The 15,974-nt window shown below is 41.5% G+C and overlaps 1 protein-coding gene across 3 annotated transcripts in view; it reads left to right on the top strand.

The window, feature by feature from the left end:
* tnk2b (tyrosine kinase, non-receptor, 2b) overlaps window positions 1-15,974 on the top strand; it is an 81,275-nt gene that overhangs the window by 52,340 nt on the left and 12,961 nt on the right. For all 3 annotated transcript variants that reach the window (XM_034137950.1, XM_034137948.1, XM_034137949.1), the window contains 12 exons: window positions 2,924-3,101; window positions 5,359-5,429; window positions 7,741-8,010; window positions 8,677-8,829; window positions 9,297-9,460; window positions 10,870-10,989; window positions 11,841-11,967; window positions 12,133-12,279; window positions 12,568-12,662; window positions 13,570-13,764; window positions 14,481-14,569; window positions 15,513-15,940. In XM_034137950.1, the coding sequence (XP_033993841.1) occupies window positions 2,924-3,101; window positions 5,359-5,429; window positions 7,741-8,010; window positions 8,677-8,829; window positions 9,297-9,460; window positions 10,870-10,989; window positions 11,841-11,967; window positions 12,133-12,279; window positions 12,568-12,662; window positions 13,570-13,764; window positions 14,481-14,569; window positions 15,513-15,940 (2,037 nt within the window). The remainder of the gene's footprint in view (window positions 1-2,923; window positions 3,102-5,358; window positions 5,430-7,740; window positions 8,011-8,676; window positions 8,830-9,296; window positions 9,461-10,869; window positions 10,990-11,840; window positions 11,968-12,132; window positions 12,280-12,567; window positions 12,663-13,569; window positions 13,765-14,480; window positions 14,570-15,512; window positions 15,941-15,974) is intronic.

Raw genomic sequence — 15,974 nt, 5'->3', positions numbered from 1 at the left:
GCAGCTCAAGATGTCTAATATATGACAAGATAACAAAAAACGTACAATTTTCCCAAATGTTATTTGCTATATTGGTTGGCAACAATACATGATCTTTGTCATAAGACACAACCTATCTGACCCACCTTTACAAGTGGACGTTTGACAACTGTACACAACGTCTGAGCAGCACCTGTCTCCAAAAATCTTGTTTTAATGAGTTTTGTAAATTGGGTAGCAAGTTGACAGAGTAATCTGATATGAGGGGCTCAAGCACCTTGATTTTGACCCCTCATGCCTCAGATATGACACTGTCATGGAAAGAGGCCCAAGAGGAAGCTGACTTGCGTTTTTGGCACCGTCAAGTGAAATAACACTTGCATGTTGACTGCCAGGGAAGACCAGACTCGGGACTGCAATGTGGAGGACAAATAAAGTTAAGCCCCATATTGGACTATAGCGCGCTTTAAAAAAATATGTTTCTTTCCTGGATGCAAACACAATATGTTGATTGGATCTAAACTCCTAATTGTGGTTGAAATGATTGTGGTAGAAGAGCATTTGGCACAGTTGAGGGCGAAGCGGAACAGCCAAACAGACGGTTGTATCGTCTTTCTCAGAGTAGGGGTCAGGCATGATGCAGCAAAATGCAAAATATGGCGACGGATTCACGTGACTCCAACTGTAGTTAATCCTAAAGCCACAGGCATTCTGTGCAGCCTGCATCTCTATGAAGTGGATCTCACAGGTTATTATATTATATTGTGTTTGGTTGATAATGGGCTTACCTGCTAAGCTCGAAACGGAGGATTTCTCTTCAAGTGGACTATTTTCCATTAGTGAGCCAAAGCCGCATGTTTAGACATGGCTAAAGAGATATCAGCTGACCCACTTTAATTTGCATTGCAATGAATTTGTATCAGGATACGGACATCTGGCACAACCATCGGGGATTGAGTTCTCTGTGCAGAACGGCCTCATTGCATCCCAAATTCATGGGAAAATCCAGGACCACTCACTCTGATAAAGGCACAGTAGACACAGTAGATTTTTACAACCAATATTAGGTGTGTGTTTGGAAAGGCGTTCTTTAACTCCACAGGTCATTTAGCAATAGGAAGTGACCTCTAACCGAGCCCATTAAGAAGTTTGAATGACGGAAAGGAAGCCACGACCTCTGACACTTTCCTCTGGACCTTGTAACCTTGCCTATCCCAGCACAGGAAGTTCCTCATTCACTCGGTGTAATTGCTACTCAGTGGAGTGACCCCTACGCCCCGGAGCCTCCACCCTAAAGGTCTCCCTGTCAGTCTCTGCAGATTAGGAATGTTTGTCATTTTGTTGTGACACTTCCCCCAATGAGAATGGGAACAGTACTGTGGAGCCGTGTGAGCAGGTGTAATTCAGAAGATGAGCTTTTGAAGTGGTTTATCTTTAAAGTTCTTTACTGGATTTACTCTCTATTCAACTGCGATGTCCTTTTGAAAAAGCCCATCAGGATTTAAAAGGAATTGCATTTAAATTGTCTTAGGTTGTTATATTAAGAAGACGGTGGCTGATGATTTTTTAAGGGGGGTGTTTTGTTTTGACGTTGAAGATGGTCTGACTCTGTCTTATGGAGGAGTGTAGTACAGTGTATATATTGTGGTCAGATTATTTGGGAGCCTCCCGTTTGTCTTTACTGACACTTATGGATACCAGATGTGTGTTATTCATCTCATGTATCAATCCGTTTTTGTTTTCGAGAGCAGTTATTGTACGGTGGTCGACAGGTGCAAACACGCTACAACGGCCCGAAAACACTTTCATTAGGAGTAACGTGCTGTACGTTGGCCAACTGTCACTGAGTTAGTCTGTTTCATAAAAGTAAGGGTTTTGTCAGTATGCTTGAAATGACTAGGTTAGCTACGTTAGTTAGCTAGCTTACAGCGATCTGTATTATATCGGAAGTAATCATCTTTCGATCACTTCGTTAAAATAAGCCAATAAAACGTCCATTTGAGTTAAGTTTCTAGTGACGGCGACAGTTGGCCAACTTTATAATCCCCAAACTTCAACAAGCACTCCGTAGTGTCCCCGTTTCAGTTGTGTTTTGAGCTTCTTGTAGCCTTTTTTGTATTTGCAGCGTTTCGTTTATGCAGTAAACGCTGGGCATGTTTCGTCAAATGGTCTAATGTTTTCTAAATGCTGCGAATGTGTTATCAAGTTGGAGAAGATTTGTCTTCATTTGCATGTGTTTTGGCCCATTTGTGTTTTTTTTATTTGCATCATTTTTTTGGAAACCGCTGCGCATTTCTCCTAATGAAAGTGTATCGGGCCATTTTAACGTGTTTGTACCTGTCGGCCACCATAGTTTTGACTAAAAGGGTGTTAACACCAAAATGACACAAGATCTATGTAATCAACGCCTATTTATTACTAAGTAAATAAGTGTTGTCAGTTTTTGAACCACTGACGAGCAGCTAATGCTATATTTAGCCCAACATGACCTTGTTTATATGAGGTCAATTAGGCCAACCCAGTCTGCAGTGTGTGCTTGTGGTTGTGTGTCGAAATGTGTGTGTATTTTTGAGTGTATAGGATAAATAGGGTTGATGGATAGAAACAATAAAAAAATAAGCTGCAGAGCATTCAAATGTTGGTTTTAGAATTTGAAATTCAAGCGTTATGATTGAAGTTCTTTACTATTCGCTGCATCCCTAAATAGCATCTAATAACTTAATAATGGCTTGTGGATTTTAAGTCCAAGCAGGTATTTCAGTGGGCTGTAAACAATTACTTGAGCGCTCAGTTTCCTCTCCTTTTATTACAGAAAAGAATAGTTGTATTGTTTCTCAGTGACTTTCTATTCAACTGTATTCAATAGCTGTGGGACCAAGCATTTAAGAATGTGTTGAAAGAACATTGAACTCAGTTTCCTGTGCTCTTTGTGGGTCTTTTACAGAAACTGGGCAGTAGCATGCAGTGTGAAGAAGGCACAGAATGGCTGCTGGAGCTGCTGATGGAGGTGCAGCTGCAGCAGTACCTCCTGCGGATCCGAGATGACCTTAACGTTACGCGGCTGTCACACTTCGACTACGTCAAGAATGAAGACCTGGAGAAAATTGGCATGGGTCGACCTGGTGAGAAACTGTGTGTGTGTGCAGGTTGTTTTGTACTTGAGAAAGTTTGTTTGCACAGTATGAGTTCTTAAACATCTGTGATCAGTCTACTCAAAGGCCAAATTCTGTGTCAGTCATGCTAGGCTCTTGAAAATAATCTTAACCAAGACAAATTACACTTAAACTGAGCATAAAAAGAGGACATGTTAAAATGTCCATGATTAAATGCCTTAAAAAAACACAACATTGGTATTTCCTTCTACACATTGGTTCTAGTGATGGGAATTACGGCTCTTTGAAGGGAACCGGATCTTATGGCTCCGTTCCTTTCCGAGAGCCGTTCAAAAGAGCCGTTTTAAAGAAAAGGAGGCAGGGTTACTAACTGGCAAATTTGCATTCAGAAAAGCAAGTTTCCTCACTTTTGAGGACTTCTCCTCTCTGAGAACATTTGTCCAGTCTTGGAGAATATTCTCTCCGAGGGAACTGACGTTGCCACAATGCAAAGCCTTTCCACCATGAGCTTGGTGAGCCTGGGGTATAGGCATTGAACCAACGATAAAAACAACGGCTCTTACCAAGTAAGACTCGGTTCCCTTCGTTCTTACCAAAGAGCCGTTCAAAAGAATCGGATCGCTCACGAACGTAACATCACTAATTGGTTCTAGGGCTGCACATTTCGGGAAAAAATAACGAATTGCGATTATTTTGACTGATATCGTAATTACGATAAAATGCACATATATTGAAGGACAACTCGGTCATTATTTATGGCAAAATATATTAAATAATTATTGTGTGGTTATTTATTTTTATTTTTTTGTCTGTTGAATAGGATTTGTAGGCCTAGTTTTCTTTCGCGATACATTAATCATTGATAATGAATAAATTCAAATACTTAAAGGTAGGGTAGGTAAGTTTGAGAAACCGGCTCGAGATCGCTAGAATTTGAAAATACACGACCGGAGAAAATCTGCCACTTCCTTACAGAGCCCCTCCTCCAACACACACGAACACGCACATGACCAATGAGGGCACGAGATAAGTTTGTGCACAGATGGAAGGCTGACTGGCAGGTAGGCCATCCAGTTATTTTAGCCGGGCCGGCTAAAATGATTGGTCGTGCTTTTTACAGTATTACAGCTTCCACAGATGATATTTTTTTATGGATTTTTTGTCAAAGCACTTAAGATATTCATTGCTATCGGGATGTTAAGAGCATTCCATGGAATATAACAAAAAGTGTATCTCGAGCCGGTTTCTCAAACTGACATACCCTACCTTTAATTAATCTCAGATGCAAATGAGGTTTTGTGCACATAAGAAGAAAATAAATAAATATTTATATAAACACAAGATGAAGTAAAAACTGTGCAATAAAAGTCCTTGTAACCACAGTGACAGCCTCTGAGGCACGGCATATTACAAGACTGGACGTCTTCAACAGCACCCACCCTCTAAAGACTCAGACTCATACTGAAAATGAATGAATAGCAGAAAAATAACAAGTCCGGTCAAATAATAAAGGTTGAAAAACATACAAATATAGCAGGAGCAACTGCAAAAGGCTGCATGCACGGTTGGCGCATGTGCACTAAATAGGACATAACAAACACTGAGCTTCCTGCCATCTAAATATTTTAGCATATTGCAATAAAAAAAAAAAATGTGATTAGTTGTACAGCCTTAACTGCTTCATATTATTGGGCGCACTCAAGTTTTACTTCTGTCGGGTGTAATGTGCTCAGCATAGCTCGAGCAAATCCTCCATCACTAACACCCCTTATTTCATTTACAACCGGTAATTGGCCACAATAGGAAGGGACTCTTAAGTCACAAGTTTATTGTGTGCAGTGTGATGTTTCAAATCCAGTCACTGAGGCCCTCAGGGGCTCCTCTACCGAGCCGCTTAAGACTAATTACACCCACTTCTCCTGCTCGTATATTCATCACTTCTTAGCTCACTGTTCTGTAAGCTCTCATATATATTTTGTATGTTGTATTTCTTTATCTCCTATTTCTTTGCATATAGTATAGTATTTGTTTCCCCTTTCATATTAAATCTAGGCGTGTATTTATTTCTTCCAATTATGTGAGACTACGTTGAATTTTAAATATTCCACCTTTCGTATATGATACCTTCTATAAGGTAAACTCTTAACTGATCATAAGATACTTCCTGATGCTTAAACCCAGAGAGATAAGCTGTTGTCTTTGTCCTTGTGATCATCTGCTGACCTTCACTGAATATTTCTTGTTCTTTTTTTTTATTTTCCTAAAGGACAGAGACGACTGTGGGAGGCTGTGAAAAGGAGAAAAGCCATGTGCAAGCGCAAGTCCTGGATGAGCAAGGTGACAGACATAGACAGGAAACACACACACACACACACACATACACACACACACACACACACACACACAGTACTTATATATTATGGTACATGGTATGCTTAACGTTGTGTCGCCATGGTCTGTATTTCCGTCCTAGCGTAGACACACTCATGATGAACAATATGGCACAAACTTTCCCCTTGTACAGATGATATGATCTGATCAAGTTTATCCCTTAAAGAGACAGTACAGTAGTGTGAAGGTGCATTCCCATCCATCTCTTTCTGATTTCAACTTGTGCATTAAAAACCTGAGTGGAAACACAGACAATTAAGACAAATCTAAAATCTTGAAATATCACAAGAATAAAACCTTTTTTATGCTTAGTTACCACTTAGAGATGTCCCGCCCCTTAGACTATCATGTTTAATGTGGTGGAGCGCTAGCCAATAGAAACATGAGTGTTACGTAGTGATGTCACTATGTTGCGGAACTTAACAAAGGAGTCCAATGGAGGCGTTTCAGGAAGGGGGGGGTGTGGGAGAGAAACTCCCTTTGAGAATTTAGCGTTTGCAGACCATTTACATGCACAAAAAATGACATAACACACTACAGGAAAGGAAAAACCCCAAAATGCATAAACATTCGGATGGAAACCTTGCTTATGAAAAAGTTAAAGCAACCTTATACACACGCTCATGGAATATATACCTAAACACATACAAGGTTTAAAACTGAGGCAGTAGGGAGTTTGTGTGTGTGAGGGTGTGTGTGTGTTTTTGCTGTTCTCAGTTGAAGTCTCAGTGCCCAGAGGACGGTGCTTGCCTTCTATAATTACACTTGTCTGTTTCCGCCTCTGGCACCATCCTCTGCTAGAGCGATCTGCTTCCTCAGCCCCCTACGTGTGTGTGTGTCTGTGTGTTTGTGCATGTGTGTGTGTTCACGCGCTGCCATATTCAGAATCTTTTGAATGTCGAGCCTCCTATTTGAAACCCACTTACCACACAGCGACCACAGAGATGTGGTGTTTTTAAAAAGGTCTGCAGCATTATGTCATGTCTGGTCCGGTGTGAATGTGAAACCACACACCGCTCGCTACTGTTTATATCGGGGCCAGTCAAATATGTCGGGCACCGGGCATTCGTCGACACCTCTTTTTCACTGACGGTGCTGTTTCTAAATACTGACCTTTGTTTGCCAGCCAATAATGAGTTCACGTTGGTCTCATTCAACTTTCTGGGGAAATGAAACACCTGTTTCAACTGCACCTTTGCTATAACAAGTAATATATTTTGTTCAGTTGTGTACACTTAACGTCATTAATGTTTCCAAGAATTTCAAACTGGCACATAAATCACCGTCAGCATTTTTACGGTAAACTATTTTGATCTGGGTTGTTCTTAGCATGATGAAATCATTTTAGTCATCAGACGCCATCAGAGTAAACCATCTGAGCAAAAATTAGGGTCCACTCGGCCAACATCCAATTTTCCACGGAGCAATGTTGACGCAACCCTTGTTTTTTCCGTGAAACAGTTTTATGTAGTGTTTTTACAGGTTTATGTACATTCTTATTTTGGCAAACTGTCTTATTTAGGGCCTCAAAACAAAGGTTTTCATTAATGGCTCTGCACAGAACACACATTGTATCGGTTAAAACTCAGGGGAAGCTCACATACAAAAACACACACATGGATACATTCAGGTCACTTAATCTAATCGTGCTTCTTAATGAGTACTTCCTAACTGCTAAGTCATTCCTGCTCTGTTAAGCCAAGAGGCTGGAAATGTCTCTATCCCCAATAATGATAAGTGTGTGTGTGTGAGGTGAGTGTTACATAGAGTTTACAATTGATTTAGCACCAACACTCCTTCTTTAGTCACATGTTAGCAACTGCCATTAAGAAACATAAAAGTTTTACACATTCACAAGTGGGGTATTTACTGATATAACAAAACCTGAACATCTGAAATGCTTCTATTACCTTAGACCTTATTCCAGGCATCTAACCAAAAAGTCTATTCTATTTTAAAAAGATGTTGACTCTGAGACGAGGGGACCGAAGTGCTAATATGCTAATGTTATGCTAATTCTAATATCATCTACTGTATGGGTTTTAGGACTCATTCCTTCACTACTCTATTGGCCTTTTAATTACTATTAATAATTATTTGACACTATTTCACCACATTGTTTCTCCTAAACACACACACACACACACACACACACACACACACACACACACACACACACACACACACAATATGTCTATTTTGCGTCCTTCATTGCAGACCCAGCTTCATGTGTTCTCTCTCTTCCCCCCCCCCCTAGGTGTTTAGCGGGAAGCGTCCAGACGGAGGAGACTTCCCCCAGCAGGGCCAGCCGGCCTCCTCCTTCCGTAAGCTGTCTCCCACCCCCCCACTGGGCCTGGGGGAGGGAGTCCTGTCCACACAGCCTGGTGGTGGTGCTCCTATGGACGGGCAGCAGCAGACTCTGACCTGCCTCATCCCGGAGAAGGATCTGACGCTGTTCGAGAAGCTGGGCGACGGCTCCTTTGGAGTAGTGAAGAGAGGAGAGTGGCTGACGCCTGCGGGGAAGGTGGTGAGGAGATTGAAATAGTTCACTCATTAAGTATAAAGAAACTCCTGTATGTTGATGGGGTTAATTAAGGATCTGGGGCATGGAACACTGGTATAGTTATTTTACATAATGCTAGTTAGCATTTTGTGCTAATGTAAGAATACAAAAAAGCAGGCAAATCAATCTGGGTACTCAAACTGTCTTGATGTTTGAGTGAATTTTGTTTATAAATGCTTCTGCCCAAGCCTTATAAATGAATACTTTAAAAAAAACTTTTGTTGGACGAGGAATAATTACAATAAACTAACAAACTTTTAAGATTAAGGGACATTTTATGCCACTGATCTAATGAAAATATAATGCAAATACACCCTTTCAATTAGTTATTAACTTCCTAATTATTGAAAATATTCATAAAATAAAACCACACAAACGCAACAGCAAATTCAATGTTGGTGACATTCTTATGTCAAAGGTTTTTCAGTAAAAAATAATCAAGTTCACGTCTATATATCATGCTATAAGTAAAAAAACGTAATCATATTCATTTGCATGTAATGTCCAATATTATTATTATTCAATAACATCATTGGCATGAAGGGCCTAGGTTTGCCATGATAAAAACATGTGGGGAAAAGGTTAATTATTTGGAATCTACTTAATCTAAATCTTGGTCCTTGTCTCCAGCTGAACGTAGCTGTGAAGTGTCTGAAGACAGACGTGCTCAACCAGCCCGACGCTCTGGAGGACTTCATCTGCGAGGTCAACGCCATGCACTCCCTGGACCACCAGAACCTCATCCGCCTCTACGGTGTGGTGCTCACACACCCAATGAAGATGGTAGTGGACACACAGAAACACACACCCAAAGGGACCCATAAACACACATCAGTCAGCCTGTAGTCCAACTTAGATCCACACACTTAACACAAACGTGTTTGACTCTCTTGGCCTTAAGGCCTTTGTTATGCCAGGAAGAAGTGATAGAGGGAAGAAGGGAGACAGGAAGGGTGGGGAGAAAGTGGGCCGAGGACCAAAATAAAGGGCTGACATTTCAAGGCTTTTTTTAGTCATTTCCTGTTGCTTTTATTTTTTTTCCGTTTTCTTGGCCAATATTTTTTTCTTCTCTTTTGTACCTTATAGCACTTACAATAGTTTTTTGCTTATTGATAGCTACTGTTTTTACTCCCTCCTTTAGTCTTCTATCTATTTCTAGTCACCATCATCCATTCCTCATTACTTTTGCATTTCACTCCCACGTGGCTCTTTTCACCCAACATGCCTCTCCTCCTCTGTTTGTCCCCCAGGTGACGGAGCTGGCTCCTCTGGGCTCTCTGCTGGAGCGTCTGCGGTGTGTCCGTCCACAGGGCCCGGTGTTGATCCACACTCTGTGTCAGTATGCCGTACAGGTGGCCTGTGGAATGGCCTACCTGGAGCAGAGGAGGTTCATCCATAGGGACCTGGCAGCAAGGTACGAGCAACTTGAAACGTGTGGTCGTGTATTTTTTTATCGTGTTTTAGTAATTTAAAGGCAGTGCTGTAGCACAAAGCCTGTTTTCAAATCATCAAGTCTGTCGTGGGTCGGGCGGAATGTTGTAATTTACTTTCAATTAACGTTCATTCAATGTTTACCTCCTGAGGACATAAGGTCTTCATTTAATGTTCGGAATTGTTCAAACACTAGTCAGAACTAAGATACATTGCAGATTAGAGCTGCATTCACATGATAGGGGGTAAAACGGCCGAGCATCACGATGTAAGACTTGCGTTCCTATTGTTTAGCGCTCCAACACATTGTACATGATAGGCTAACGGGGCGGGACATATCTGATCGGTTGTCCAATCACAACAGAGCCGGCCAGCTAACCAATCAGAGCAGACTGGGCTCTGGTTTCAGACAGAGGGTGAAAAGAGGTGCTGCAGCACAGGCAGTATGAGAAAAATAAAGAGCTTTTTTGAACATTAAAGCATGGAGACATGTTTAAGGAGAGACACAAAATACAAACATGAACCTGATTATGAGCATAATCGAGCTCCTTTATATATTTGAGCCCCTGAACGTTAAAAACGTATTTTTAAACAGCGTGTTTTTCACATTCTCTATGAAACCGATTTTTCTTTCAGGGATTTTTTACTGCTATGTTTAATTATTTATATTGCCTCTCCTTCCCCACCCAGAGATTTACAGACTATTACAGGGAGACTTGGCCCACCAGTATAATGAGTCAGAGGTTGGCGGGCTGGACTGTGTGGTTTAAGCTCTTGGTCTTGCCCAAATGAGTAACTTTCACCTAACTGTTACACATAGATGCTTGAGAATAATCATAACGATGGGGAAAAATAAGTCATTTTCACAGTTAGGGCTGTGATAAAATGATAATGACTGCCCACAGCTATTTTGCAAAACACTAAGTGGATTTCTCAAGCTTTGGTTTTAAAAACAGGACTTTTTTTAAGTGAAGTTATAACCTACAACACAGTTAATTGTATTCCTAATAAATCTTAGGTTTATTTATTGCCTTCATAAATAACCTGAAGTAGGTCCTTATTCTTTTAGGGCTATGTTCACAACAGAAAACTACTCACACTTTGGACAACATGTTAACTGTACTGTAACTGTCTGGCACATGGACTCAATTTTATTTGACTGAATTACATTCTGAATGTGGATCGGATTGACTGTAAACTAAATTATCTGTTTGTGTCTCTGCCTGCTAGGGCTGTGACCATTCAGCATTACCAGTATAGGATTTAAATGTTCAGTTTTTCAGTCAAAATGTGTTTGTGTGTTAAGAATTTTGCCTTTGCCGACCATACATACAACATAATTGTAATTTTAAATTGCAGTTACAATAATATGCTATAACATTTGACTTTCAGGAACATCCTGCTGGCCTCGGCTCACAGAGTGAAGATCGGAGACTTCGGCCTGATGAGGGCGCTGCCCAACAACGATGAGCACTACGTCATGCAGGAGCATCGCAAGGTCCCCTTCGCATGGTGGGTGGACTGAGAGAGCAGCACAAAAACCAAAGCTGAACTTGGATGCATTTCATGCACGGATATGAGAGGGTTTAGGGAGGGAGTCTGATTTTATTGCAGACATTTTCCACAGAAAAATCTGATCGGTCACGGCTGCATTCCAGCCATTCTGATAGTTCTTATTTGAAAGGTTTCCTTTCGCAAACTTCTACATTGATCAAGAAATCTCAGTTGTTGCTGCCTTCATTCATATAGATCAGAGTGGCCCAAACTCTTTTTCCTTTTGGGCTAAAACTTAACCTATTGTATTCTATTATATGTTTGTAAGTAATATTAGTTGAAATGTGTGTGCCTCTGTTTCTGCCTGTCTATTTTATTCATACCTACCTTAGGCTAAAATGACTTGTTTTGAAGGAGTGACTTTCTTCTTCGATTATGAAAGATGTTAATAATAAGGGATCCTACAATCTGAGAGTACATTTCTACCCCAAAAAATATGAAACCGGGGCTTGGTACCCCATGCGGAGGACCCGGGTTCGAATCCGGCTTGGAACAATTTGTTGCATGTCATCCCCTATTCCTCCTTGGCCAACTCTGTCTCTACAATAAGGCCCCAAAAAACCTAAAAAATAAAACAGCTTAAACTGTGATTTATATTATCATTTTTAAAACGTTGTATTTTTAAAAGTATAAAAAAAATATGGCAGGATTACTTTGGCACAAAGGCTACATTTTCCAAATACAGAGCTTATTTTGTTAAATGTGAAAGTAGCTACATTAAATAACTGGAAAATATTCTCTGTCTAAAGTGACAATATGTTCAGACATGTACGGTTCAAGTTTAAAAAAACAATTCCGTCCTGCTGCAGGTGCGCCCCAGAGAGTCTGAAGACCAGAACGTTCTCCCACGCTACAGACACCTGGATGTTTGGAGTCACTCTCTGGGAGATGTTCACACACGGCCAGGAGCCCTGGCTGGGCCTCAACGGAAGCCAGGTGAACATTCACACAATCATTATTTTTCCCAAAGATACAGTAGTTATACAAAAACATCTTAAAGCTATTGTAACATAAGCAGACACAAAGAATGGTAACATGTATTCACATCTACAATGTCTTCTTTTGTTTTTCTTCTGCATTGTCAAAAAAAAACAACCCCAGATCCTGCACAAGATTGATAAAGAAGGTGAACGCCTCCCGAAGCCTGAAGACTGTCCGCAGGAAATCTATCACGTGGTGCTGCAGTGCTGGGCTCAGAAACCAGACGACAGACCCACCTTTGTGGCTCTGCGCGAGTTCCTGCTGGAGGTACGACAGCTGTCATTTTTGTCCCTTAAGAAGTATATATAGCCACTTTTAGCCACTAAGCAAAGGACACTTGAGGATAACCCTCCAGTGCAGAGGCCACTTTTCCCTCGGCAGTCATCTTTGCAGGACTGGAGTTGTAGCTCCACCTAGTGGAGTCACTGCAGAGTTCATACTAACATACACTCAGCTGGTAGGATTATGAAAACCAGCTGCATTATGGCCCACTCATAAATGTGGGCTGTGTTAAAATGTCTAATGTTTCTCATATGTGTTTTATGTGTTTTTCAGACCATGCCAACAGACATGTGTGCTCTGCAGGACTTTGACGAGCCTGACAAACTCCACATCCAGATAAATGATGTCATCACCATCATAGAGGGGAGGTGGGTGTTAATTCTCGTAAAAGTTTTTTTTTAAAAGAACGTTCTTACAAATTTGTACTTTAACCTTACATACTGACCTGCCAACATCAATACTGATAAATACTGTTAAAAGGAAAAAATGCATCTCTTTTCACTAAATAATAACAGAAATCTTATTTAGTGCTCACTTATAAAAAGGTGTTCAATGGCTATTAAACCAAATTATTTAATTTTTAATTACGCACCCTACACACGGTTCTGTCGCGTGCTTCAACGGAGATGCTTCCCATTCACTTTGAATGGGGTGACGTCACGCTTTGCCGAACTGCATTGTGGTTCCGTCGCGTCGCTTTGCCTCCATTGCTCGCGCTGAAAGTTGAGAAAAGTTCAACTTTTCAAACGTCGACGGAAGCGCCAGCCAATCAAATCATATGCCAGTACAAGCGCTAGCCAATCAAACCGCGTGCTTGTGTGTACGGGGCGGGAGATTAATGTGATTGGTTGTTGGTCGCGAGCCAGACACGCCCAGCGGCAAGCTTCAACGCGACGGAACCGTGTGTACGATACGTTAGTGATGCAACGATAAGTCAATCCACATTCTTTTTTATAAATTAGTCTCAGTAGTTTTAAATGCAAAAATGGCAGAAATGCTGTTTTTAGCCTCTCGAATATTGAGATTATTAGTTGTATTATCCTATTTAATATGATCATATTAAAAGTAATATATTTGGGTTTTGGACTGATCAAACAAAAAATTCAAAGACATAACCTTGTAATTGAGAGAAACTTGAATGGACAATCTTTTTATATTTTCTGACATTATTCCTTATTTTATTATCTTTTAATTCAAATAATTATTAGCTGCATAGAATATCTGTATTGTCAATGACTGTCCATGTTTCAACCTCAGCACCTCTGTGTCTTTCAGAGCAGAGAACTACTGGTGGCGAGGTCAAAACAAGCGCACCCTGAAGCTGGGCCCGTTCCCCAGAAACGTGGTGACGTCAGTCGCGGGTCTGTCAGCGCACGACATCAGCCGGCCCCTCAAGAACAGCTTCATCCACACGGGACACGGAGACAGCAACCCTCACCACTGCTGGGGCTTCCCCGACAGGATAGACGAGTACGATCCGGCTTCTTTACTTTTACTCTTATCTTAAATGTTTCACATGGTCTAAATGTCTCTTATCACTTTCTAAATATCCATCATAATTTTGACCGATGTTGAAAGTTGGTGGTAAAAGTCTATTTAGATTTGAATGATTTGTAATGATACACTTTAACCAATAGATGCAGTAGCACAATGTTATAAATGTCCAACGTTTTGCAACTTGACACCAACAAGGTAGAATCAGTATCTTTCCCTCCAATGCAATTAATTGGACAAATATGGCAATCTGACCTGACGAACGCAATGAAACTCGATCTTTTCAGAACAACCGTCGAGCCCATTGTCATATACGAGACCTGGGCCCTCACTACTTGACTCCATCATTGTCGTCTCTATACCAACCTCATTCGCACGGTATTAAATCTACCCTGGACGAATAACCCACAGATATATGGCCTCATGCCATGTCTCAGTAAGCGCCTGATTTAACGGCCACTGTTTACGCGCCAAACTCATTTCAGATCTTATCCTATTGAAGCCTTCAGAAGCTTACCTTCACAGATCTCCTGGTGTGGGACACTAGTATCAGTCTAACCTTGGAACAGCCATGAGCAATCAGAAAAGGAAGACAATAGTGCGAGGTCTCTAGATTTATATCGCACAATGATGATGATTAGCATCACTATAAATCCAACTACTGTGATTAAATCTGTCTGTCTTCCCTTCAGTTTGTACCTCGGTAATCCCATGGACCCTCCAGATGTTCTCGGTGTGGACCCCAATGCTCGGCCCTTAAATCTGCCAGGACGAGCAAAAAGTGAGTAGAAGAGCTCTGATTCAAGACTTACACCACGCCATAATGATCACCATTTGAAATATATATCTTACCAAGGATAAACCATTGTCTCCAAAAACATACAAACACTGATCATCACCTCAAACTAATTCTGTAACTGATGAAAACAAACCTCAACAGCATGAAGACACAATTATTTCAGATACATTTCATTGTTGTCTGGTGCTAATACCTATATTGTTTATCATTATTACACTGCGCAGTTGATACTCGATTCTGATTGGTCAATTTAGACAATCCCCTTTTCTCTATAATGACCAGGTCGCTGCTCATTGTCCCTTTCATACAATGATCAGATTCCTCATTAAAACATTGCGGCTCCATCCACATTGTTGATTCTTTCTTTGGAAAATAGCCCCCAGCTTGCTTTTCATCTTTCTTAACACTTGCTGGCAAACTTTCACATACAATCTGACATTTGCTTCCTGCTTTATTTTCTAACCTTTCTATCTTTGCTGCTTCTTTTTTCTTTTATTTCTCCTTCGCGGCGGCGCTATTCGCTTTTATTCTTCCAGAGGACCCTCCCCCCCGCCCTCCCCAGCCAGCCGTGATACTCAAGAGTAAGTCTGGTTTCTCTCAGCAGCTCCTCACCCATTGCTCCTGCCCTCTCTGTTCCCTCCTTGCTCCACTCCTCAAAGGTACATCCCATATTTATTTGTGCCTGTTTTTGCAGTGCTTCCATCAGCCACTTTTATTTCCCTTCTTACCATCATCTTCCCGCCTCTGTTTCCCCTCTAACAGGTGTGCAGTGTGCACAATAGGACTAACTTTCAACCTGGAAACTTTTTTGGAGTGGAGTGTGTCTTGTGTTTTGTGCCGTTTTCGGGATTTTAAAGTGCATGAGTCATCACTTTCTACATTTTCTCAGCAACTAAACTAACGTATTGTGTGTTCCTGTCTCCAGAGCCTTGCTACGATGCAGTAAACGATGAAGAGGATCTGACTTCAGCAGGACTAAAGAGATTATCGCTTCGGAAAACCGGTTCCATCAAAGGCTTAAAACTGAAACCCGCTGCGTGGGTCTCCGCTTCCAAACAGGGGGGCGGCCGGACTTCAGGCTCAGGCCACACCCCCAACAGCGAGGTGTCGCTCATTGACTTTGGGGAAGAGTTCCCCTCGCCCTCCCCCTCACCTGTGGTTGAAATTCAGATTCCTTCACTGGCGAAGCTACTTTTGGGAGCAGAGAACCTCCTGGACCGAACGCCGCCTCAGAGTCCGTCTAAGTCCTTGCCTCGCCCCCTTCACCCTACACCTGTAGTAGACTGGGATGCCCGGCCCTTACCTCCACCCCCGGCATATGACGATGTAGCCCAAGACGAAGACGATATGGAGGTACGGTAGGGGGTGACGCAGCACATTTTACATT

The sequence above is a fragment of the Trematomus bernacchii genome, unplaced genomic scaffold (genome assembly GCF_902827165.1).
Source record: "Trematomus bernacchii unplaced genomic scaffold, fTreBer1.1, whole genome shotgun sequence".
Taxonomy (NCBI): domain Eukaryota; kingdom Metazoa; phylum Chordata; class Actinopteri; order Perciformes; family Nototheniidae; genus Trematomus; species Trematomus bernacchii.
The sequence above is the reverse complement of the archived record's forward strand: the minus strand, read 5'-3'. Positions and strand labels throughout refer to the sequence as shown.